Below are 24,354 nucleotides of genomic sequence, written 5' to 3' on the forward strand. Positions count from 1 at the left end.
AGAGTTTCACTCGATTATCCGGGGTCTTATAACAGGGCAGAGCGGCTCCCAGATATCTCTCATACCGGGTACTCCTGCCCGCGACGTCCCGCCCGACCGCCTCGCTGTCTAAATAGGGCGGGGCCCTGCGGCCGCCCATTGGCCCCCCACTCCCGGGCCGTCCCGACGCCCCCGTCCGCGCCCCGGATTGCGTCCGCCCCGCCTCTCGACGTGCCCCCGCGCGCCGCGCCCCCTCCCACCCGGCACACCCCTCCGCCCCGCCCGGCCACAGAGGGCCTGGAGCCGCCCGGCGGGCCTTAACGACCCTCACAGTGGCACGGTCCTCCTCCGCAGCCTGCCGCCATGGACGTATACCCCGTGCACCAGCTGGGGCTGCCCCGCTCACGGTTCCCCGGCAGCTCCGGCCGCGGGTCGCCCTCTGTCAGGTACGCGGGCCCGAGGCCGCAGAGGGGCGGCCAGGCGGGGGATGTGGGATGTCGGGGTCCGGCGACGCCTCCAGCCGCAGGGCGTGGCCCGACATGGCTTCCTTGTGGACGATTCTTAAAACGGCTCCTGGAGAAACGTTTCCCCGGAAGGCGCCCTCTGTAGAGTCCCCTTAATGGCTTCGCTACGGACAACCCTGCAACGGTTCTCTGTGAAGACCCCCGCTATTGTGACATCCCCATCCCCGTAGAACGTTTTCCTTTAGGAGAGGGCGTCCTTCAGAGAACCCGCAGTGGCTTCCCTCTGGATAACTCAGTTGCTCTGGTGGTGGAATAGAAACAGCTCTCTCTGAAGTCTCTCGCTCCTACACACAATAGCTCCCCTAAAATAGAACCCTGAATGCGTTCCGCTCAGAAACCGCTTACCTATAAACCCCGGCTATTGTAGGTGTCTAGAGCCTTTGCCGGTGACAGTGGCTCCCCTAAAGAGCACCCCCGCCCACTACATACACACCGAGAGCATCTCCCTTATTGCGTGTTTCCCACCTCCCCCTGCCCCAGCCTGAAGCAGGACACCCCCTCAGTCCACGATGGGGAGCTCAGATTGGAGGGAGATGGAGGGCAATTAGGGTCGCAGGAGTGGAAATTAACTGGATGGGGAGGGAAAAGAGGGTCCGGAACCCCCGAAAGCTCCTGATGCCAGATCCCTGAGCCTAGAGACAGCCTCCAGCTGTCTTGGTATGGTGTGGGGGCTGGCGTTGGAGAGGATTCTTTTGCCTCCTTTTTGTATAAAAGGATCCGTTTCCAGTTTTTATTCCCTGTGTCTTTGGGGCTGACCTTGATAGTCTGGCCATTGTTCATGACCGGCCTGGTATTGGGCTGCAAGAAGAGTGTGGAGGTTGGAATGATGGAGGGGCTGCAGCAGAGATCTTTGATTGGGAGGGAGAGCTAGCAATGAGCTTTAGTGCTGATAAACTGTCATTAAACCAGACGAGGGTTTTTTGTTTGTTTGCATTTTCTTTATCCCAGCCACTTAACAAAGCGAATATGGCTTTTTTCCCTTGAAAGCTTATTAACTTAGGTTAAATGGTTTTTCCTATATTCTTGTTATGGTACTTAAGGTGGGGTGTTTTTTTTTTTTTTTTTGCTTGCCAAACTCTTTTTTTTGGGGGGGGGGGCGTTGTTTTAACTAGACCAAATTCATGGAAAGCAAGAACTCATTCTTAGAATTCTGTTCCTCCTTTACTTCCTGGAATTCCTTCCCACATCCCAGCAACTAATATATGTTTGTTGAATGAATAGAGGATGGAAGAAGGGACTAGTTGGTAATGAAATGATGCATTTAGGAGTCCTTATTTACTTCTAATTCATTGTTAGGCGAATTTCTTTGCCTTTCAATGAAATTCCTTCTGAGCTTTACAGTTTCAAGTGTTCAGTTGATTATGGTAACCATCTCCAATCCATCCCAATGTTTATGCCAGATGGTTTCACTGTTTGAAAGTATTTGAACTTTGTATAGAAATTTAGAACTTGGAGCAGCCATCCGTTAAATCCAGCTCTTTGTAGACTTAGGGGTTTATCCCAGATCATCTTGAACTCAGGAATTGTTATTTGAGTTTTTTGAGATTTCTGGGAGGGGTGGGGAGGGGTGGGGAATCAACTTTATGGTAAAAGTTCATCTCTAAAGTAATTGCAGCCATCTTGTTTCTAGTAACATAGCAGTATGCATTTTGTTGATTTTCTTTAAAGATAGCATTTTATGTTAAAAAGAAGTATGTTGTCTGTCTTGTATTAGACATACCCAAATTCTGAGTCTTCCATCAAGTGGTTTGCATGAAACTTGTTAGACTTCAGACCTGGATAGTGAAAGGAACACCAAGGCCTGAGTTGTTCTATACCTTTGGTCAAAGAAATTTGGTGAAGGTTTTCCTTCTTTCCCCACTTCTAGTTGAACTTCTTTCCTTACATATTCAAACCTCCCCCAACCTTTTTTTTTTTTTTTGGTACTGGGGATTGAATGGGGGTGGGGGTGGGGGTGGGGGGTGGTGGTGGTGCTGAGTCACATCCCCAACTTTTTATTTTTTATTTTGAGACAGGGTCTCACTAAGTTGCTGAAGCTGTCCATGAACTTGCTAACCTCCTGCTGCAGCCTCCCAAATCTCTGGGATTGTAGGTGTATGTCACAACATCAACCTTTCCCTCACTTTTTTTTTTTTTAATATTTTTTTTAGGGGCTAGGGTTGTGGTTCAGCAGTAGAGCGCTCACCTCGCATGTGTGAAACCTGGGGTTGGATCCTTAGCACCACATAAAAATAAATAAACAAAATGAAGATGTTGTATCCATGTATAACTAAAAAATATATTTTTTTAGTAGTAGATGGACACACGATATCTGTTTGTTAATTTATTTAAAAAAACATTTATTTTTTAGTTGTAGGTTGACATAATACCTTTATTTTTATTTTTATTTTTTTATGTGGTGCTGAAGATCGAACCCAGTGCTTCACGCTTGTGCTCTACCACTGAGCTACTGCCCCAGGCCCTTTCCCTCACTTTTGACACTGAATGTTCCTACCAGGTTTGGGCTCAACACTTTCCTGTCACCCATATTTGGCTTCTTTGCGGCTCTCTGACTCCTGAGTGATGAAAGAGGCAGGCCTAACTGGTGAAGTTACATTCCTAAAAATCCATAGATAGCATTTACAAGTGCATTGTTCTCTTCTAGTAAGGGAATGGAGCTCAGGAGTTAAAATATTGTTGCTCAGAATTAGAGATTTCCTTTTAAGTATATGATAGTCATCAGTGCTGTCCGTCAGATAATTTTTTGTTTCTGTCTCCTAACCCTCTGGTAGAATTGTACTTGCCTGCCCCTTTGAAGTTGGATATGGCCCGTATATTGCTTTAGGTCAGTGAAATGTGTGTAGTAAAAATGTGTAGTCCTGCATGATAAAAGCTTCTAGTATGTAATTTGTCATTCTTTTTCCTTCTATCATGATGGCTCTTGCTCCAAATCATGGTTACTGTATCAGTGTAGGACCAGAGTATAAAGAGTGAGGAAAAGTTGAAATGCCACTGGAATTTTGAAATTATTACTAAAATATAATGTAGTCTATCTGGACTAGTATTAAGAAATTGGTGGAAATCTGGCTGAAATATACTTTCCTATTGCCAAAAAATTTTTTTAACAGATTCCTGCTTGGGACTTATTTAACAATTTAAATTTCACAACCTCTTTAAGCAAATAATCCAGCATACACCATGTTGGATGCCATGGATACAGACAAATAAGGCAATTAGATATCTATTAGGCAACTCAAAATGATCATGGTCTGGTGTCAAGAGTGATTGGGACTATGGAGATATTGTCCATATGCTGGTGACTCCCAAGTTTTTATTTAAGCCAGCAGACTAAATAGCGATCCAGGGAGTGATTACACAGAGCAGAGTAATGTCCAAGCCCTGGGATAGTGCCTGTGTAAAGTAAGAGAAGAGTGAAAAGGTTAAAAAAACAAAACAAAAACAGTGTAACATTGTTTTCCAAATTCTGAGGAAAAATGATTTTCTACCACTGAGGCAAGAGTAGAATCAAGGACCGAATCAAGTAGTAGAATCAAAAGTCAAATAATACTGTTAATTGTCTGATGAGAACTAAGAATAAACTATTAGATTTGATAATGTGGAGGTCATTGATGACCTTGACAAGAACAATTTTGGTACTGTGGAGTCAAGAGGAAATGAGAAGAATTGAAGAGTGTCATAGTGACATTCTTGTGTATATGAATATATAACAACAAATCTCACCATTATGTATGATTACAATGTACGAATAAAATGTGTGTGTGGGGGGGGAATGATTGTTGTAAGGGAGAGCTGAAGAATAGGACTGTAATTGGAAGGTCATGAGTTATTATGCATTTTTTAGCCAGGCACAGTGGTACACACCTATAATCCCAGCAACTCAGGAAGCTGAGGCAGGAGAATGGCAAGTTCGTGGTCAGCTTCAACAATTTGGTTAAGCCCTAAGCAATTTCGTAAGACCCTGGCTCAAAATAAAAAATGAAAAGGTTGGGATTGTAACTCAGTGGTAAAGCACCGCTGTGTTCAATCTCCAATACAAACTAAAAAAAAATTATCTTTTGTTTTTAGGTGGACAGATATTGTTGCTTATATATAAATTACTGAGAATGGTGCAGTAGGGAAGATAAATTGATTAAATATAAAGAAGGGACTCTTGAAGGGGTAAAATCCTTGAAAATAGGTAAGAGGAAATGGGAACCAGTAAACAAATAGATATGTTGGCCTCAATCTCCATAAGGACATTTTGTCAGTAGCAGATTATATGAACTCAAGTACTGGTGTGTTGGTAGTTTGGGGGCGAGAATATATGAAGTTCTTTTCCAAATATATCTATATTCTCAGATAAATAAGATGGAAGGTCTTCAGCTCAAAGTGAAGGGTGGGAAAGTGTTGGATGTTTGAGGGAAAAGAAGTGTAAAATTCATCTAGGAGAGTGGGAAAGAATGAGTTGAGTAAGGAAGTGCTTTAGGATTGTCTGGCAGCACAAGTTCTCATTTAGGGTTTGTGGTTATAATTTTTTTTGTTGTATTTGAAATTGAACCCAGAAGTGTTCTACCACTGAGCTATATCCCATTCCTTGCTGTGGTTATAAATTTAAGAAGGCCAGGTATGATGGCATGCACCTGTGACCCCAGCAATTTAAGAGACTGAAGCAGGAGTTTGACATACCCAAACTCTGAGGCCAGCCTTTGCTTTTTTATAAAAAATAAAAGGGGCTGGGAATGTATGTAGCTCAGTGGTAAAGTACCCCTGAGTTCAATCCCCCCTATGCCCCAACAAAAATTAAGATGAGACCCAGTTAACACAATTTACATGGTTTCCTACAACTGTGTTGAACTGGTTGGATGTGGGTGATATGGGAGAGAGTGGCAGAAGAATAGAACACCACTGTTGTAAAAGCAGAGTCAAACTGAGAGGTGAAGACAATGGTGTGTACTGAGATGTGCATGAATTAGGGTAGGATTCGCAATAGTATAGCAAAAGAGAATGATTCAGAAGCTAAAATCTTTAGGGAATGAGGAGGACTGAATGACCAGGGACCTGTAGATGTGTGCAACAAGGAGAGAAGAGTGGGTGGTTATTAGTTGACAGCATGAAGAAATCATCCAAAAATAAAATTTCTCAGAATCAAAGGACATGAGTTTCCATATTAAAAAGACTTGCCAAGAATCCAGCACAATATTCGTGCCAGGGTTGAGGGTGTAGCTCAGTGTAGAGCACTTGTCTGGCATGCATGAGACCCTGTGTTCCATCCCCAGCACTGAAAAAGAAAAAGAAAAAAAAAAAATCCACGCAAAGGCATGGCATCAGGAAATTTTTGAACACTCTTAAAATCTAGGAACATCTATAAATTGCATAGAAAGGGTAAGAGATTATGGGATTCAAGCTGGTTGGAGACTAGAAAATAATGGTGCAGACAGTACCTTCTGAAGGAAAGTGGATTCCTACCCAGAATTCTGAATCCAGCCAAACTCACAGGTGTGAGGAAAGGATCAAGACATTTCATACATGCAAAGTCTTAAAATTTGACACCCCATGCACATTTTATGAAGAAGCTACTGGATGATGTGCTGTGGCAAAATAGTCTATAATCACAGGTTCCTGTGCCTGGCTTCTCTCTACTGGTTATAGGTGGGATTTCTTCCTTATCAAGGGACTCATAGGAAGGACCTTTTTTTTTTTTTTTTTTTTTTTTTTACCCTTGGAAATTACCAAAATGGAGGAGATCATTTTTAATTGACATTTTCCACATTGCTTCCCCTAGTGCTCAGATCAGTGTCTGGCACTTAATCTGTACTCACTAAATATGAACTGCTATTGACAGCTATTATGAAACACTGCTTGCACTAATTATTTATTGAGTGAATAGGGAATAATTGAAGTGAAGCAGTGGGTTATGTTAAATTTCATGGGTGTGTAGAGAATAAGAGTCATACTTGTCAGCTAGCTAGGTGGTGAGAAATTATTCATAAAAGTGATGCTCTACTGAGAACACTATAATTAAAACTTCCCAGAGGTCAGTTATTTCTTCAGGTGATGTTTATTGGCCAGTTGCCAATGAATTTTTGGGTTACAAATCTACAGAAGTTATAAATGTAGTGCAGATGATCCTTGCCTTAAGAAAACAAAATGCAAAATGCAAAGCAAGATTGTGCCCTTGAATGTCTGAATATGTGAAGTTTCAGCCTGTAATATACTTCTTGGATACTGGCCAAGGAGGCTTGGTGTCCTTCTTTTAGAAGCAAAAGGGTATGCTTAGTTAAGCTTTTTTGGCCTTATTTCTGCCCCAGAGGTAGAGGCCTCACTGTTGCCTTTTTACCTGTGTCTAGGATGATAGCATACTGTGGACTCCTATCTGGTGAACATCATGGCATTAGTAGTATACAATATCTTGACTGGTTCCCAGTTCTGGGGCTCATCTCTCATGTCATAGCATTTGGAGAAGGGGGAGTGAATGATGAGAGATGTCTTACCTTGTATGTTACACAGTTTAAATTATTGTTTTTGTTCCAAGATTAAAAATAAAAATAAAAAAATTAAGAGAAAAGTAGGCTTCACAATTTGGGTACTTAAAACCATTATCTGTGATTTTTGAGCCCTGGTTTGAAGAAAAAGTAGTTCATTTAGCATGCTTTTTGTTTTTAAGTAATTTTGGATTTATAGATGAGCTGTAAATATGGTGTAGAGTATTCCTATGTACCCTTTCATGCAGATTTCTCTAAGGATAATATTTTACATATAACCATGGTGTTTATCTCAAAACTAAGAAGTTAATAGTGCTATAATACTTTAGTTTACTTAGTAAACTTTAGTTTAACTTGGACTCCCAACTTTATTTGAATTTCCTCAGTTTTCCTACATGTTCTTTTTCTATTCCAGGATCCACTCCAGGATTCCACACTGCATTTTTATTTGGCATGCTTTTAATAGTCAAAGAAGGGAGGGAAAGTAATTGTGGATGCTTTCTGAATGAAGATTTGTGAAACGACTTTACAAAGAGCAGATTGTTTGAAGAAATACTCATAGAAAGCAGGAGAAAAGGAAGAAAATGGAAAATAAGGCGTCATAACACTGGAATATAGTCAGCAGACTTCTACATAATGTTTCCCTATTATAGTGGTTAACATTTTCTGAAGTTCTTGAAGTTAATTTGTAGAGTATTCCCCCACATCCCTCAGTCCTCTACCACTGAACCAAATCCTCAATCCCCCCTCCTCAATTTTTTTTTTTTATTTTGAGATGGAGTCACTTAAGTTGTGGATGCTGGCTTCTTGCATCAGCCTCCCAAAGTGTTGGGATTACAGGCATGTGCTGCCACTGTGTTTAGCTCTAGTTTTTAGAGTATTTAATTTAGAAATTGTAAATATTTGTGAATTGTGATTAGGCATGAGTTTTAAGTTTTAGATAAGGTGGCCTATCATTTAGGAGCTACATTTGGCAATTGGTAAAAGAAGCCTGGCAAAAATGACATTAGAGTTTATCGTCTCTTGTTAAAGAGTTATATTAGGAAAAGATAGGCCAGTTCTGGTGTAAAATCATCAAGTTTACCATGCCTCTTCTGTGTTTGTATTTTATTATTTTTAGCAAGTGGCTTTTATCTTTACCTTAGCCCCATGGTCACACAATGGTTGCAGGATCTCTTCAGTGCCATCGTATCTGTCAGGCATGAAGATAAGGAAAGGAGTATTCCTCTTAGTCAATTCAGTACCCTCCATGTTTTTTTCCATACTGTGTGTTGAACCCAGGGCCTTCTACATGCAAGATAAACACACTACCACTGAGCTATATTCCCAGCTCTTTTATTTTGAGACAAGTTCTCACTAAGTTGCCCAGAATGATCTTAAACTTGTAGTCCTCCTGCCTCAACCTACCAAGTCAGTCCCCCCTTTTAAATTTTATGTTTTCCATATTTTTTAATTGGTACCTTATTGTTGTGCATAATGTTGGGATTTATTGTTATATATTCCTGCATGCACACAATATAACAATATAATTTGGCCAGTGTCATGTTTTAGTATTTCCCCTTTTCTTCCCCACCTCTCTTCCCCTGGTCCCTTTCCTCTACTCTACTGATCTCCCTTTGATTTTCATGAGAAAACCCCCCCATGCTTTTTTTTTTCTTTTTTCTCCCTAGCTTCCACAAATAAGAGAAAATATACAATCCTTGACTTACTGAGTTTGGCTTATTTCACTTAATGTAATGTTTTCAAGTTCCATCCATTTTCCTGCTATTAAATAACATAATTTTGTTGTTCTTTATGGTGGAATAAAACTCCATTATGTATATATACCACATTTTTTAATCCATTCATTCTTTGATTGACACCTAGGCTGGTTTCATAGTTTGGCTATTGTGAATTGTGCTGCCATAAATATAGATATGCAATTATCACTAAGTATGATGACTTAAAATTCTTTAGGTTAAATACTGAGGAATGGTGTAGCTTGATCATATGGTGGTTCCATGCCTAGTATTTTTTTTTCAGGGTACCAGGAATTGAACTCAGGGGCACTCAGCCGCTGAGCCACATCCCCAGCCCTATTTTGTATTTTATTTAGAGACAGGGTCTCGCTGAATTACCTAGTGCCTCGCTTTTGCTGAGGCTGGTTTTGAACTTGTGATCCTCCTTCCTCAGCCGTGCCCGGCTACCATGCCTAGTCTTTTGAAGAACCTCCAGGCTGATTTTCATAGTGGTTGTACTAATTTACAATCCTACTAACACTGTAAAAGTGTTCCTTTTTCTTCACATCCTTTCCAGCATTTATTATTGTTTTATTCTTGGTGGCTCCCTTTCATTCAGTATCCTTTAAAGAGCTTCCTAGAAGCTTCCACTTAATGACTTCTGCATAAGTCTCATTGGTTAGCTTTAGAAGCAAAGAAAATGTGCTTATTTCTGCTGCAAATAAAACAGGGTACTACTAGTAAGAAAAGAAAATTAGGAGTAGCTTATACAACTATTTATTTCTAACACAGGGAGGTAGCTGTGTGGAATGAGTTATATTGCCTTGAATTAGAAATGGCTTTGGTGAGCTGCACCATAACTGCTGGGAGAAAAATTAAAGTCATTAACTAGTTAAACAATGCCAGCTTCAGTCATATCATATATGTGTTTATATCCCTTCAATTTGAGTCACTTTATGGGTTAGTGGTTAACTATGTATTGGCAGCATCATTGACTTTGCTTTTTCCATTTCAGATGTTTCTTTAGTAAAGACATCAGTGGGAGATGGCATTTACTGCCTTGCCACACATCTTATTTCTGCCTTTCTTCCAAGTCTCTTATTTTGCAAAGGGAAGTAAAAGCTGCTTTAATGCAGAGTCAGGTTCCTTTTCTTTCTTTCTTTCTTTTCTTTTCTTTCTTTCTCTTTCATTTTCTATGGTACTGGGGATACAGGGCTTTGCACTTAAGCACTCTACCATTGAGCCACATCCCCAACCCTTTTTTTTTTTTTCCTTTTGAGTCAGGGTCTTGCTGAGTTGCTCAGGCTAGCCTTGAACTTATGATCTTCTTGGTTCAGCCTCCAGTGAGCTCATTTTAATCAGTAGCTGAAGTCCAGATTAATGTTGACCTGGCTTTTATTACAACTACTGTTGATTTAGTCCCCAACATTTTATTATGAAGAATTCCAAAAGACCAGAAAAGTTGAAAGAATTGTTCAGTGAACATTTATGTATGTGTGTGTATGTATGTATGTGTGTGTAATACACACACACACACATACATATCTTCATGTTTAGGTTCTATACTTAATGTATTTGTTCTATTCACCTTATCATATATCCATACTTCTCTTCATCCATCCTGTTTTTTAATACTTTTGAAAATAAGAAGTAGATATTAATGTGCTTTAATCCTAAACATGTCTTGAGATTGATTTTGTAATTTGAAGAATGTTTTGCTGGGCATGGTTCTGCATTCCTCCAATCCCAGTGACTCAGAAGGCTGAGGCAGGAGGGATTGCAAGTTCAAGGCCATCCTCTGCAATTTAGCAAAACCCTTTCTCAAAAAAAAAAAAAAAAAAGTACTGGGGAAGTAGCTCAGTGGTAGAGCATCCCTGGCTTCAATCCTCAGTATAAAAACAAAATAAAAAAAGAATGTTTTGTTTTACAAATGACAAAAACTTGACTCAAAGAATTTAAGTAAAGAAGGAAATGTGTTGGTTTACTTGGCTAGAAAGGAATATGGAGATTTAGACTGACAGGAGGAGCTGAGCTGCAAGGAACTAGGGCCTTATGCATTAGAACCAGGACTCTGCTATCGAGATGGTTTGCTTTATAGTCTGTGCTGCCTTTCATTTCTTATTCTCACTACCTTTCTGCTTTTTTTTTTTTTTCCTATCAACATGCCTTGCCCAAGGCAGGAAAGATGACTTCCACATTCTTTTCGCACCATGACCCTGGAGTCCATTTCTCCTCTAACCCTAAAACGTGTCCATGGAAAGGACTTCAAATGACCTGGCTTGCCCTGGTAAATCATGATGGGATGCTGTGGCCAGGAACAAGCAAGAGTATATGTTACCTGGCAGGGTCAGGATAGAGATGGAAAGCATGCCAAGTTAAGTGTATATCTAAGAAAGATTCCCATTCATTCTTTAAGCCTTTCATAATCCTGGTGCTTGATTAGGAAAGGAGAACTACAAATGTAAAAATCCTAAATAAAACAGTAATATATTGAGTCTAGAATATTACTTCTAGCACATATAGATTTTGTCCCAGAAATGCAAGATGAATGAACTGTTCATTACTAAAAAGTCTATTAATGAAATTATCAGACAAGTAGTAGTAGTAGACCCCCCCTCAAAAAAAACCACAAAAAACCCCAGCTGCTTAAAATTTTTAACTCTCATTTCTGACTTAAACCAGCTGTTCATGATAAGGTTCTAGCCAATATGAGAGAAGCCAAAGAAATAATCATCTGTTACTTGGAACATTGCAATAGCCTTCCCCCCCCCCCCCTTTCTTTCTTTCGCTTTTGTGATGCTTGGCATAGAATCCAGGGCCTCAATGCTTACATTGCTTACATGCTAGGTAAGCAGTCTACCACTGAGACACATCCCCAGCTCTGCAGTGGACTCTTAATTGGTCTTCCAGGTTCAACTATTACCTCCCTTCTGTTTGCTATCAATACAGCAAATAGAGGGATCTTATTAAAATGTATTTCATATTAGTCATTCCTCTTTTCAAAGTACTTGTAGCAGAAATTCAAATCATCAGCTACAAGACCTTAACTAATATGCACCCCTCCTTTTAATGTAATCTCTTACTATTTACTTCACTCTGTTCCATGCACGTGGATATCAGGAACACTCCCTGTAGCACCTTTAAACTTGCTTCATAACTGTGATTTCACTTCTTGTCTTTAAGCAAAGGTATTCTTGGTGAGGTCTTTCCTGATATTTCTTTTAAAACTCTAATCTACTCTTTTCCTAAGCCTCAAATTCTCCTACTTACCACCATATGACAAATGTATTTTATTTATTTTATCTCATTGCTTCTGCATTGAAATTTAAGTTCTGAGGTTTTTGTCCCAGGGATTTTTGCCCTTTCTTTCATTGTTAAATGCTCTGAACAGTGCCAGGCACAGAATAGGTGCTCAAAACTTGATGAATTAATGATTTGGGATAAAATCTGAAAATATTTGAAAAAGAAAGAAAACTATTAATTCACTACTTGGAAAACTTAACAAAAAAATCTATTAAAATTAGAGTTTAGCAAATATAAACTTTGAAAAATGTAGTGGATTCAAGATAGCATTCAAAATGGGGACAAAAATTATACGATGCATAGGAATCAACCTAATAAGAATATGCAAGACCTATTTTATAAATGAAAATATAAAATTTTAGAGTATGAAACAGAATAGGAGGGAGAGATGTTTCTGAGTGGGGATTTCAGTACTGTCCAGACTCAATATGATTGTGAATTCTCAACAGACTTTTATGGAATTTGACAAGCTATTTTTATACTTCATCTCTTTTTCTTTCTTTTTAGTACTGGGGATTGAATTCAGGGGCACTCAACCACTGAGCCATATTCCCTGCCTAATTTTTGTATTTTACTTAGAGACAGGGTCTCACTGAGTTGCTGAGGCTAGCTTTGAACTCTCCATCCTCCTGCCTTAGCTTCCCGAGCTGCTGGGATTATGGGCATGTGCCACTGCCCACCCCCACTGTTTTTATACTTCATCTTGAAAGGAAAATGTTAAGGAATACTCCTCTGTGGGACCTTGGCACATGCTACGTAGCTGTGATCTCACTTCTGGGCTTTATGCAAAGGTACTCTTGGTGAGGCCTTTCCTGATAATTTCTGCTTAAAACCTCAATCTACTGTCTTTCTAAGAGTCACAGTTGTGGAATCTTTTATTTTATTTTTTTAGTTGTAGTTGCACACAATACCTTTATTTATATGTGGTGCTGAGGATCGAACCCAGGGCCTTGCAAATGCTAGGCGAACATTCTATCACTGAGCCACAACCCCAGTCCCACAACTGTGGATCTTTAAAGCAATAATAGAAGGACTTATCAGTTACAAAAATAATCTATATACTATAAAACTGAAGTACTAGCATACCTTAAGAGCTCTGATTATTTTTTAAAGTGTAATATTTCTGTGAGAATAGATAAATGGATCAAGTAAAGATCCAAATGTTAGATCTAGCTACATAGGGCAGTTTATCATATGCTACAAATGGTATTCTAAATCAGAGAATTGAAAGATCAACATATGGTCTTGGAACATTCACTTATATTTTGGGGAACAAAGTACAGTTACATTCTTGCTCCACAAAAGTAAATATTCCAGAGCTAAGAAAAAAAATTCACAAATGAAATGCTGGTGTTTATTATTTATGATGCTGAGTGGAGAAGGCACAAAAGGAAAATAGAAGACCCTTAAGCTTAAAAGTAAAGGTAGACTTAATTCTATAAAACTTTGACATGAAAGTGTAGAGGATTGAGGAAAATATTTGCAACATATAGCCAAAGAACAATTTTTTTTTTGCAATGTGGTGAAGTATACAATGACTAAATAGAAAGTGGACAAAGAACATGGATATGCATTCATAGAAAAGAAATGTAAATGATCAATAAACATTTCCCTAATGATTAGGGAAAACAAATTATAACAGAATAGGTGAATGGTTTAGGAGAACAGTGTGGTAAGATCTATCAGATTTTAAAATGCAGAGTCTCTAAGAGACTCACCTTGCAGTGCTACTTTTAGGTCTCTACTGTACAGAAACTTTGCTTGTTCTAAAGATGATATATACGGTTGCTTGGTAAAGAATTATTTGCAATAGCAAAATAAAATAAAAACCTGTAATGTTCAATTAACATCCAGTTAAATTAAAACAAAAGATAAGAAGGATTTTTTTTTGGTTTTATTTTGTTGTTGGGTTTTTTGTTTTGTTTTGGTTTGGTTTCTTTGTAGTATTAGGATTGAACCTAGGTGCATTCTAGCACTGAACTATACTCCTAGGCCTTTTTCAATTTTTAGTTTTTTTTTTTTTTTTGAAACAAGGTTTTGCTAAGTTGACCAGGCTGCCTCGAACTTGAAATTCTCCTGCCTCAGTCTCCTGAGTTGCAGGCAAGTGTCACCATGCCCATATAGTGTACCACAGTCTTTTTTATCTTTATTTTTTTATTTTATTGGTTGTTCAAAACATTACAAAGCTCTTGATATATCATATTTCATACATTTGATTCAAGTGGGTTATGAACTCCCATTTTTACCCCGTTTACAGATTGCAGAATCACTTCGGTTACACATCCACCTTTTTACATATTGTCATACTAGTGACTATTGTATTCTGCTATCTTTCCTATCCTCTACTATCCCCCCTCCCCTCCCCTCCCATCTTCTCTCTCTACCCCATCTACTGTAATTCATTTCTCTCCCTTGATTTTTTTCCCCTTTCCCCTCACATCCTCTTTTATGTAATTTTGTATAACAATGAGGGTCTCCTTCCATTTCCATGCAATTTTCCTTCTCTCTCCCTTTCCCTCTCACCTCTCGTCCCTGTTTAATGTTAATCTTTTTCTCATGCTCTTCCTCCCTGTACCACAGTCTTTAAAGTGAGTTTTAGCAAGCTCTGAAAGAAAATGTACGCCAACTAAGAATTCTAAAACCAAGCTTCACATTTAAAGATGAAATAAAAACCTTCCATGATAAACAAAAGTTAAAAGAATTCACAACTATAAAGCCTGAACTACTGAATATTCTCAACAAAATATCCCATGAAGATGAAATGAAAAGAAAAAAGTGAAAACCAGCAAAGGGAGGAACTGCATTAAAGGAATAGACAAAGGAGAAATAAATTCAAATTAATAATCAGAAATAAACCAGACTGACTGGGAATACAAATTATATCTCAATAATAACCTTGAATGTTAATGGCCTAAACTCATCAATCAAAAGACAATAGACTGGGGCTGGGGATGTGGCTCAAGTGCTCGCCTGACATGCGCGGGGCGCTAGGTTCGATCCTTAGCACCACATAAAAATAAAGATGTTGTGTCCACTGAAAACTAAAAATAAATATTAAAAATTCTCTCTCTCTCTCTCTCTCTCTCTTAAAAAAAAAAAAAAGACATAGACTGGCAGATTGGATTAAAAAACAAGACCCAACAATATGCTGTCTCTAAGAGACTCACCTTGCAGGCAAAAACATCCACAGACTAAAAGTGAAAGGATGGGAAAAAAAAATATCACATGGATTGTGTAAATCAAGCAAGGGGTTTCTATCCTCATATCACATAAAGTGGACTTCAAGCCAGAGTTAATCAGAAGGGACAAAGAAGGACATTTCATACTGATAAAAGGAATTATATATCAATAAGACATAAAAATTGTAAATATTTATGCCCCAAACAATGGAGCATCTATGTACATCAAACAAACCCTTCTCAATTTCAAGAATCAAATAGATTACACACAATAATATTTGTGTGTAATATTTCAACACACCTATATCATCACTGATTGATCCTCCAAACAAAAGCTAAACAGGGCTTGGGTTGTAGCTCAGTGGTAGAGTGCTTGCCAAGTATGTGTCAGTTCTTGGGTTTAATTGTCATCACCACATAAAGATAAATTAATAAAATAAAAAAGTATTGTGTTGCTGGGCACCCTGGCGCATGACTGTAATCCCAGCAGCTTGGGAGGTTGAGACAAAAGGATCTGAGTTCAAAGACAGCCTCAGCAAAAGTGAGGTGCTAAGCAACTCAGTGAGACCCTGTCTCTAAAATAAAAACTACAAAATAGGGCTGGGGGTGTGGTTGAGTGCCTCTGAGTTCAATCTTTGGTACCAAAAAAAAAAAAAAAAAACCCACATTGTGTCCATCTACAACTACAAACTTAAAAAAAAAAAAACAAAGAAATTATAGAACTAAATAATAAATCAATAATTTAGACTTAACATATATAGAATATATCATCCATCAAGGAGCAAATACACTTTCTTCTCAGCAGCACGTGGATCCTTCTTTAAAATAGACCATGTATTATGCCTTAAATCAACTCTTACCAAATGCAAAAAATTGGAGATAATACCCTGCATTCTAGCAGATCATAATAGAATGAAATTAGAAATCAATGATAAAATAAAAATAGAAGCTACTCTAACACCTGGATACTCTATTGAATGACAAATGGATAGCAGAAGAAATCAGGGATGAAATAAAAAATACTTAGAGATAAGTGAGGGGGGCTGGGGATGTGGCTCAAGCGGTAGCGCGCTCGCCTGGCATGCGTGCGGCTCAGGTTCGATCCTCAGCACCACATACAAACAAAGATGTGGTGTCCACCGATAACTAAAAAAAAAAAAAGATAAATAAATAAATATTAAAAAAAAAAGAGATAAGTGAGAATAGTGATACAACATATCAAATTCTGTGGGACACTATGAAGTCAGTGCTAAGAGAAAAATTCATTGCATTGAGCTTATTCCTTAAAAGAATAAAAACTCAACAAATAAATAACATTACATTTGAAAGCCCTAGAAAAAGAACAAATCAACACCTAAAGTAGTAGAAGGCAGTAAATAATTAAAATCAGAACTGAAATCAATGAAATTGAAACAAAAGAAACAATTCAAAAAATTGACAAAACAAAAACTTGTTTCTTTGAAAAAATTCATAAACCCTTAGCCACACTAACAGAGAAAACTCAAATTACTAAAATTCATGATGATAAAAGAAATATCACGATGGACACAATTGAGATACAGAAGATAATCAGAAAATATTTTGAAAATTTATACTGCAATAAAAGAATATCTTGAAGACATCGACAAGTTTCTAGAGATATGTGACCTACCCAAACTGAATCAGGAAGACATATACAATTTAAACAGATCAGTTTCAAGCACTGAAATAGAAGATGCCATCAAAAGCCTACCAATTAAGAAAAGCCCAGGACCAGACGGATTCTTAGATGAGTTCTATAAGACTTCAAAGAAGAATTAACACCAATACTCCTCAAATTATTCCAAGAAATAGAAAAGGAGGGAATGCTTCCAAATTCATTATATGAAGCTAATATCACACTGATACCCAAACCAGACAAAGGCACACTAAAGAAAGAACATTTCACACCAATATCCCTGATGAACATAAATGCAAAAGTTCTCAATAAAATTCTGGCAAATCATATACAAAAACATTAAAAAAATAGTGCACCACAATCAAGTGGAGTTCAACACAGAGATGCAAGTTTGGTTCAACATATGGAAATCATTAAACATAATTCATTACATCAGTAGACTTAAAGACAAGAATCATATGATCATCTCAATATATGCAGAAAAAGCATTTGACAAAATACAGCACCTCTTCCTGTTTAAACAGTAGAAAAACTAGGGATAGTAGGAATATACCTCAACATAAACCCAAGGCCAACATCATTCTAAATGGGAAAAAACTGAATGCATTCCCTCTAAAACCTGAAACGAGTTTTATTTCACCACTTTTATTTAATATCATCCTTGAAACTCTAGCCAGAGCAATTAGAAGAGAGAAATTAAAGGAATACAAATAGGAAAAGAAGAGCACAAACTATCACTATTTGCTGGCATGTATATTTAGAAGACCCAAAAAAGTTCTACCAGAAAACTTCTAAAACTAATAAATGAATTCGGCAAAGTAGCAGGATATAAAATTAACATCCATAAATCAAATGCATTCCTGTATATCAGTGATGAATCCACTGAAAGAGAAATTAGGAAAACTACCCCATTTACTATAGCTTCAAAAAAAATTGGGAATCAATCTAACAAAAGATGTGAAAAATCTCTACAATGAAAACTACAGAACACTAAAGAAAGAAATAGAAGGAAACTGTAGAAAGTAGAAAGATCTGCCATGCTCTTGGATAGGCAGAATTAACATTGTTAAAATGGCCATACTACCAAAAGTGCTATACAGATTTAATGCAATTCCTATTAAAATCCTAATGACATTGTTCATAGAAATAGAAAAGGCACTCATGAAATTTATTTGGAAAAATAAGAGAACCCAGAATAGCCAAAACAATCCTTAGCAAGAAAAGTGAAGCAGGAGGCATCACAATCCCAGACCATTAATTATACTACAGAGACATGGTAACAAAAATGGCATGGTATAGGCACCAAGATAGACACACAGACCAATTGTACAGAATAGAAGACATAGAAACCCACATAAATACAGTTACCTGGCACTAGATAAAGGCACTATAAACAATGTATAAACATACATTGGAGAAAAAATAGCGTCTTCAACAAATGGTGCTGGAAAAACTGGAAATTTGTATGTAGCAAAATGAAATTTTGCTATGCACAAAACTCAACTCAAAGTGGATCAAGGACTTAGGCATTAGAACAGAGACTCTGTGTGTAATAGAAGAAAAAGTAGGCCCACCATATTGGCTTAGGAACTTAACAAGACTCCTAAAGTGCAAGAAGTAAAATCAAGAATCAATAAGTGTGGTGGGGGGGTCTCAGGTTGTGGCTCAGTGGTAGAGTGCTTGCCTAACATGCATGAAGCACTGGGTTTGATCCTTAGCACCACATAAAAATAAAGAAATAAAATAAAGACATTGTGTCCATCTACAACTAAAAAAATAATTAAAAATAAATGTGATGGAATGAAACTAATAAGCTTTTTCACAGCAGAGGAAACAAGATTGTGAAGAGAGAGACTATAGAATGAGAGATCTTTACTACTTGCACCTCAGAGCATTAATCTCCAGGATAAATAAAGAACACAAAAAACTTAACACCAAAAAACCCCAAATAACTCAAAAATGGGCAAAGGAACTGAATAGACACTTCACAGAAGAAATACAAATGGTTAAAAAATGTATGAAAAAATGGCCAGGCACAGTGGCACACGCATGCCTGTAATCCCAGTGGCTCAGGAGGCTGAGACAGGAGGATCGTGAGTTCAAAGTCAGCCTCAGCAAAAGTGAGGCACTAAGCAACTCAGTGAAACCCTGTCTCTAAATAAAATACACAATAGGGCTGGGGATGTGGCTCAGTGGTAGAGTGCCCCTAAGTTTAATCCCTGATACAAAAAAAAATTATATATATATATATATGAGAAAATGTTCCACATCTCTAGAAATTAGAGAAGAAATTCAAATTAAAACCACACAGATTTCATCTCATTCCAGTCAGAATGACAGTTAACAAGAATATAGGAACAATAAATGTGGGAGGCCGCCATATCATATGACCAGCATTTTTCCTCTCCTGATTGGTCGAGGCACTGTCCGTCATCCCTAATGATCTGGCTACTTTTAAGTGGCTGTAGACCCGTAGCCCCGATCTTGAGAGTAGTAAAAATGCAGCCAAATGTGTCTTCATGTTTAGGCTTGCCTTCCCTGCAGCCCCATGGGTTAAGCTACGCTCACCTGTTGCTTTGTGATATTACCCCTTGCTCTGTTTGGGATAGAATGTTCCATGAAAACCCCCCATGTGTGTCCCCTTCTTTTGCTCTGTCTTTGGGTGTGGCCTTCCTAGATGTCAGTCAACCTGCTGACTGCAGACATCTTGAAGCTAGATTCAGCCCCTTGAAACCTGACCCCTTGATTCATTTGAATGGCTTCTCCTCAATAAAAGAGGTCAGCATGTGCTTGCCCTCTCTCTCTCTCTCTCTCTCTCTCTCTCTAGACGCTTAAGGTCAGAGGAGCCAGTACAGGAACCCCAAAGAAAAAGTTATCTCTGTCTCTTGTGTGGTGATTTCACGCGGCCCAGTTCCCATAGAGTGACCCTGAGTGTTTTAGTTGCAAGGAACGCAACAAATAACTGTTGGTGAAGATGTGGGAAAAAAAGTATACTCACATTCTCACATTGCTGGTAAGACTGCAAATTGGTGTGACGACTTTGGAGAGCCATATGGAAATTTCTCAGAAAATTTGGAACGGACCCACCATTTGACCCAATTATCCCACTCCTCAGTTTATACCCAAAGAACTTAAAGATGGCATACTATGGTTACATAGCCACATCAATGTTTATTGCAGCTTAATTCACAATAGGTAAGCTATGGAACCAACCTAGGTGCCCTTTAACAGATGAATGGATAAAAAAAATTATATATACACACACACACACACACACACACAATGGAATATTACTTTACCTTAAAAAAATGAAATTTTGGCATATGTTGATAAATGGATGGAGCTGGAGAATATCATGCTAAGGGAAATAAGCCAATTCCAAAGAACCATTTTACTCCTACGTACTTCCTTTTACATTTCTTTTAAAAAAGGACACTGATGGGCTGGGGATGTGGCTCAAGCAGTAGCATGCTCACCTGGGTTCGATCCTCAACACCACATACAAATAAAGATGTCCGCCAAAAACTAAAAAATAAATATTAAAAAATTTCTCTCTCTCTCTTTAAAAAAAAATAAAAAAGGACACTGAAGTACAGAAGCAGGAATATTTTCTCTGCTATGCAGATGCTAATTCACAATAAGGGGGTGGGGCTAGGGAGAATAGGGGTAGTAGAGATTAGACAGAGGGAGTGAAGGGAAGAAAGGGGAGTTGGGAGTAAGAAGGATAGTAGCATGAATATGACATTATTACTTTATGTGTATATATCATTACATGACCAGTATAATTCTACATCATGTACAGAAGAATGAGAAGTTACATCCATTTATGTATGATGTGTCAAAATGTATTCTACTGTCATGTACAACTATTTTGAACAAATTTTAAAAAGTGAAATTTAGTTCCATATGCTAAGTTGGAAAGATTTCCATTGAATAATGTTAAATGAAAAAAGCATGATCAGAACAATTACATACCTTATTTTATTTACATAAATAGCTCCCCCCAAAACCCACCCCGCAAGATCCTTGTCAAATTATATCAGTTTCCTAAGTTATTAATCAGATTTGTATAAGGATTTGTATAATTTAGTAAATATTTTAATTTACCAAAATATTCAAAACATGAAGCAAACAGAATAATTTTCAAAATTAAAAAGTAAATTACAAAGGAAAAACAGTTAAAAATTTTTTTCAATTTGTTTTCATCATTTCCAGGGAACCAGAGGAATCAAATACAAATAAAACAGTGAGATGTAGCAGAAAGAAAAATTTCAAAATCAGGTTTTGTTACTGTTAATCTTGGGCAAACTGCATCAGTTTAGGTTGTTTTTCTTTATATAGTCTACCGTCATGTCCAAAGTTGGAGTCTAAATCCAAGGAAAATCATAAATAAATTATAGCATGAAAGCAACATATTGGATTTAAGCTATGTTATTTTATTGGCTTGGCTGAGTTTACATATCTTCTAAAGATGGAATGCTGTAAAGACGTAGGCAACTGTAGACCTACCTAGGATGTGCCAGCCATCTTCAGGTAGACCCGTGAGCTTTGAGACAATGTTATTTGCCAAAGTTTGGTGTATGTTTCATAGTTTCTATTAAAGGAAAAAGACTGGTTGGATACATAGATCATCATAGTGGTGACTGAGGATGAGGATCCATGAAGACTTTACTTTTCCATGTAATATTCAATTTTTTCCTTAAAAAAGACAATACATTACATATGTAAATCCAAAAGCACTAATGTAGATAAAAACAAATATTCAAGATGTTAAAAGTTGTTAATTTTCTCAGGACACCGTGGCGTGCACCTGTAATCCCAGCAGCTTGGGAGGCTGAGACAGGAGAATTGCATGTTCAAAGCCAGCCTTAGCAACTGTGAGGCACTAAGCAACTCAGTGAGACCCTGTCTCTAAATAAAATACAAAATAGGGCAGGGGATGTGGCTCAGTTGTTTAGAACCCCTGAGTTGAATCCTGTACCAAACAAACAAAAAACAAAAATTTGTTTATTTGGGGTGCTGGAAATGTTAAGTGATTGTGTTTTTTTTTTTTTTTTTTCTTTTTTGGTACTGGGGATTGAACATAAGGCTACTTTACCACTGAGCTACACCCCGGCACCCCAGTCATTTTTATTTTTTTATTTTGAGACAGGGTCTTGACAAGGTGCTAAGGGTTTTACCCATCCTGGCCTTGAACTTGTAATTTTCCTCTCTCAGTCTCCTCAGTTGCTGGGATTATAGAGGTGCACCAGCATGCCTGGTGGATTATGGTTTTCTTTATGCTTTTTGCGTTTTAATTAATTAATTATTTATTTTAGTTAAAAGGTAAATAATTCAGTAGATGTCATGTTTAATGCTTCAGTGACAATAGGCTATGTTCTGGTTAAAAATTAAATTTGGAAAGCAAGAAAATGTACAAAGGGAAAAAAAAGAAATGAATTTAATTTCACCCATTTGACAAGAAAATGAGAAACACTAATTAGGATGTTTTACTCTGAGAAGAGTAAGGTCTTTCTATGTTTTATGTGCTCCCACTTTATTTGGTCAAGATACTTGTGGAAAAGAAGCTCTGTTTTCAGTATTGTCCTGGCTTTTTACAGCAGGAGTCAGGGAGCTGTTTATTTCTTGGTCACATGAACTGTTCATGCTTTTTGTCACTGGCTGGTTGAAAGTTTGAAAACCAAAGAGCTCTTGGTAAACTTGGCAGTTAGTTCACTGGTGGATGGATTGGGAAATAGGCCAAAGAGGCAATTTGATGAAATCTTTCTAGTGCAGACAGAGAATGATTACAAGATCAGTCTTCAGTTAAACATGAAAAACTAACAAGGGGCAAGTAATCATTTCCTGAGGAGAGAAGTTTTCTGAATGTTCTTGCTATTTCCGGTCCAGCTGCTTCTAAAACCCAGTTACTCCATATAACCCTTTCCTCCTAGTCCCCCAATTTTTATGATGTGAAAATATTCAAACCTACAGAACTGCTGAAAGAATAATACAATGAATTGATCTTTAGCTCACCATAGATTCAACCTTTTTTAAAAATTTTTTTTTGTAGTTGTAGATAGGCAGAATTTCTTTATTTTATTTGCTTGTTTTTATGTGGTGCTAAGGATCAAACACAGTGCCTCACAGATGCTAGGCAAGTGCTCTATCACTGAGCTACAGCCCCAGCCCTAGATTCAGCCATTTTTTGGTGGGGGGTACTGGGGGTTGAACTCAGGGGTACTGGACCACTGAGCCACATCCCCAGCCCTATTTTCTATTTTATTTAGAGACAGGGTCTCACTAAGTTGCTTAGTGCCTTGCAGTTGCATACGCTGGCTTTGAACCTGCAATTCTCCCGTCTCAGCCTCCCAAGCCACTGGGATTACAGGCGTGCGCCACTGCACCCGGCAGATTCAGCCATTTTTAACTTGTTGCCATATGTGCTTTATCTTTTTTCTTCTTTCCTCAATCTTTCTTATTTCATGTTAAACCATTCTTAAATAAATTGCAGCCATCATGACATTTTACTCCTATCTGCTTCCTTATATATCTCTAAGAAAAAGGACGCTGAACTATAGAAGCACAGTAACATTATTTCACTTAAAAAAATTAACAGTGGATCCCTAATAGCATCAGATTTTCTAGTCAGTATTCAGATTTCCCCAGATGTCTCACAGATATTTCCTTCTTTTCATTTTTTTTTAATCAAATGAAGTTCTTCCTCTCTTTTTTTAAAAAATATTTTTTTAGTTGTCAATAGACTTTATTTTATGCGGTGCTGAGAATCCAATCCAGTGCCTCACACATGCTAGGCAAGTGCTCTACCACTGAGCTACAACCCCAGCCCCTGTTGTTTTTGTTTCATATAATATTGACATTTTTTTAATTTTTTTTTTTTGTGTGTGTGTTGCCAGAGATTGAACCCAAGGCTTCATATATGCCAGGCAGACTCTCTACTACTGAGCCCCATCTCCAACCCAACATTTTTTTAATTCTAAAAAGTTGTATTAACTGGATATATAAAGAACTCAAAAAACTTAACACCAAAAACAAACAAACAAACAAACCAAATAACCCAATCAATAAATGGGCAAAGGAACTGAAAAGACACTTCAAAGAAGAAGAAATACAGTTGGTCAACAGATATATGAAAAAATGTCCCACATCTCTAGGAATTAGAGAAATGCAAATTAAAACCACACTGAGGGCTGGGGATGTGGCTCAAGCGGTAGCGCGCTCGCCTGGCATGCGTGCGGCCCGGGTTGGATCCTCAGCACCACATACAAACAATGATGTTGTGTCCCCTAAAAACTGAAAAATAAATATTAAAATTCTCTCTCTTCTCTCTCTCTCTCTCTCTCTCTCTCTCTTAAAAAAAAAACACACTGAGATTTCATCTTACTCCAATCAGAATGGCAATTATCAAGTATACAAGTAACAATAAATGTTGGTGAGCATGTAGGGGAAAAGGTTTACTCATACATTGCTGGGGAACTGCAAATTGGTGCGACCACTCTCAGAAAATAATGGAACCACCATTTGGCCTAGTTA

The 24,354-nt window shown here is 37.9% G+C and overlaps 1 protein-coding gene across 3 annotated transcripts in view; it reads left to right on the forward strand.

Moving 5' to 3' along the window:
• Window positions 1-237: 237 nt before the first annotated feature.
• The window catches only part of Dnaaf9 (dynein axonemal assembly factor 9), a 152,484-nt gene continuing 128,367 nt past the window's right edge, over window positions 238-24,354 (forward strand). For 2 of the 3 annotated variants that reach the window (XM_046433259.2, XM_046433260.2), the window contains exon 1: window positions 238-425. In XM_046433259.2, coding sequence (XP_046289215.1) covers window positions 343-425 — 83 coding nt within the window. In that variant the 5' untranslated portion in view covers window positions 238-342. The remainder of the gene's footprint in view (window positions 426-24,354) is intronic. The other variant, XM_046433261.2, reaches the window with a different exon arrangement.

The sequence above is a fragment of the Marmota monax genome, unplaced genomic scaffold (genome assembly GCF_021218885.2).
Source record: "Marmota monax isolate L192 unplaced genomic scaffold, Marmota_monax_Labrador192_F-V1.1 WCK01_AAM20220418_F8-fsc00014, whole genome shotgun sequence".
NCBI lineage: Eukaryota > Metazoa > Chordata > Mammalia > Rodentia > Sciuridae > Marmota > Marmota monax.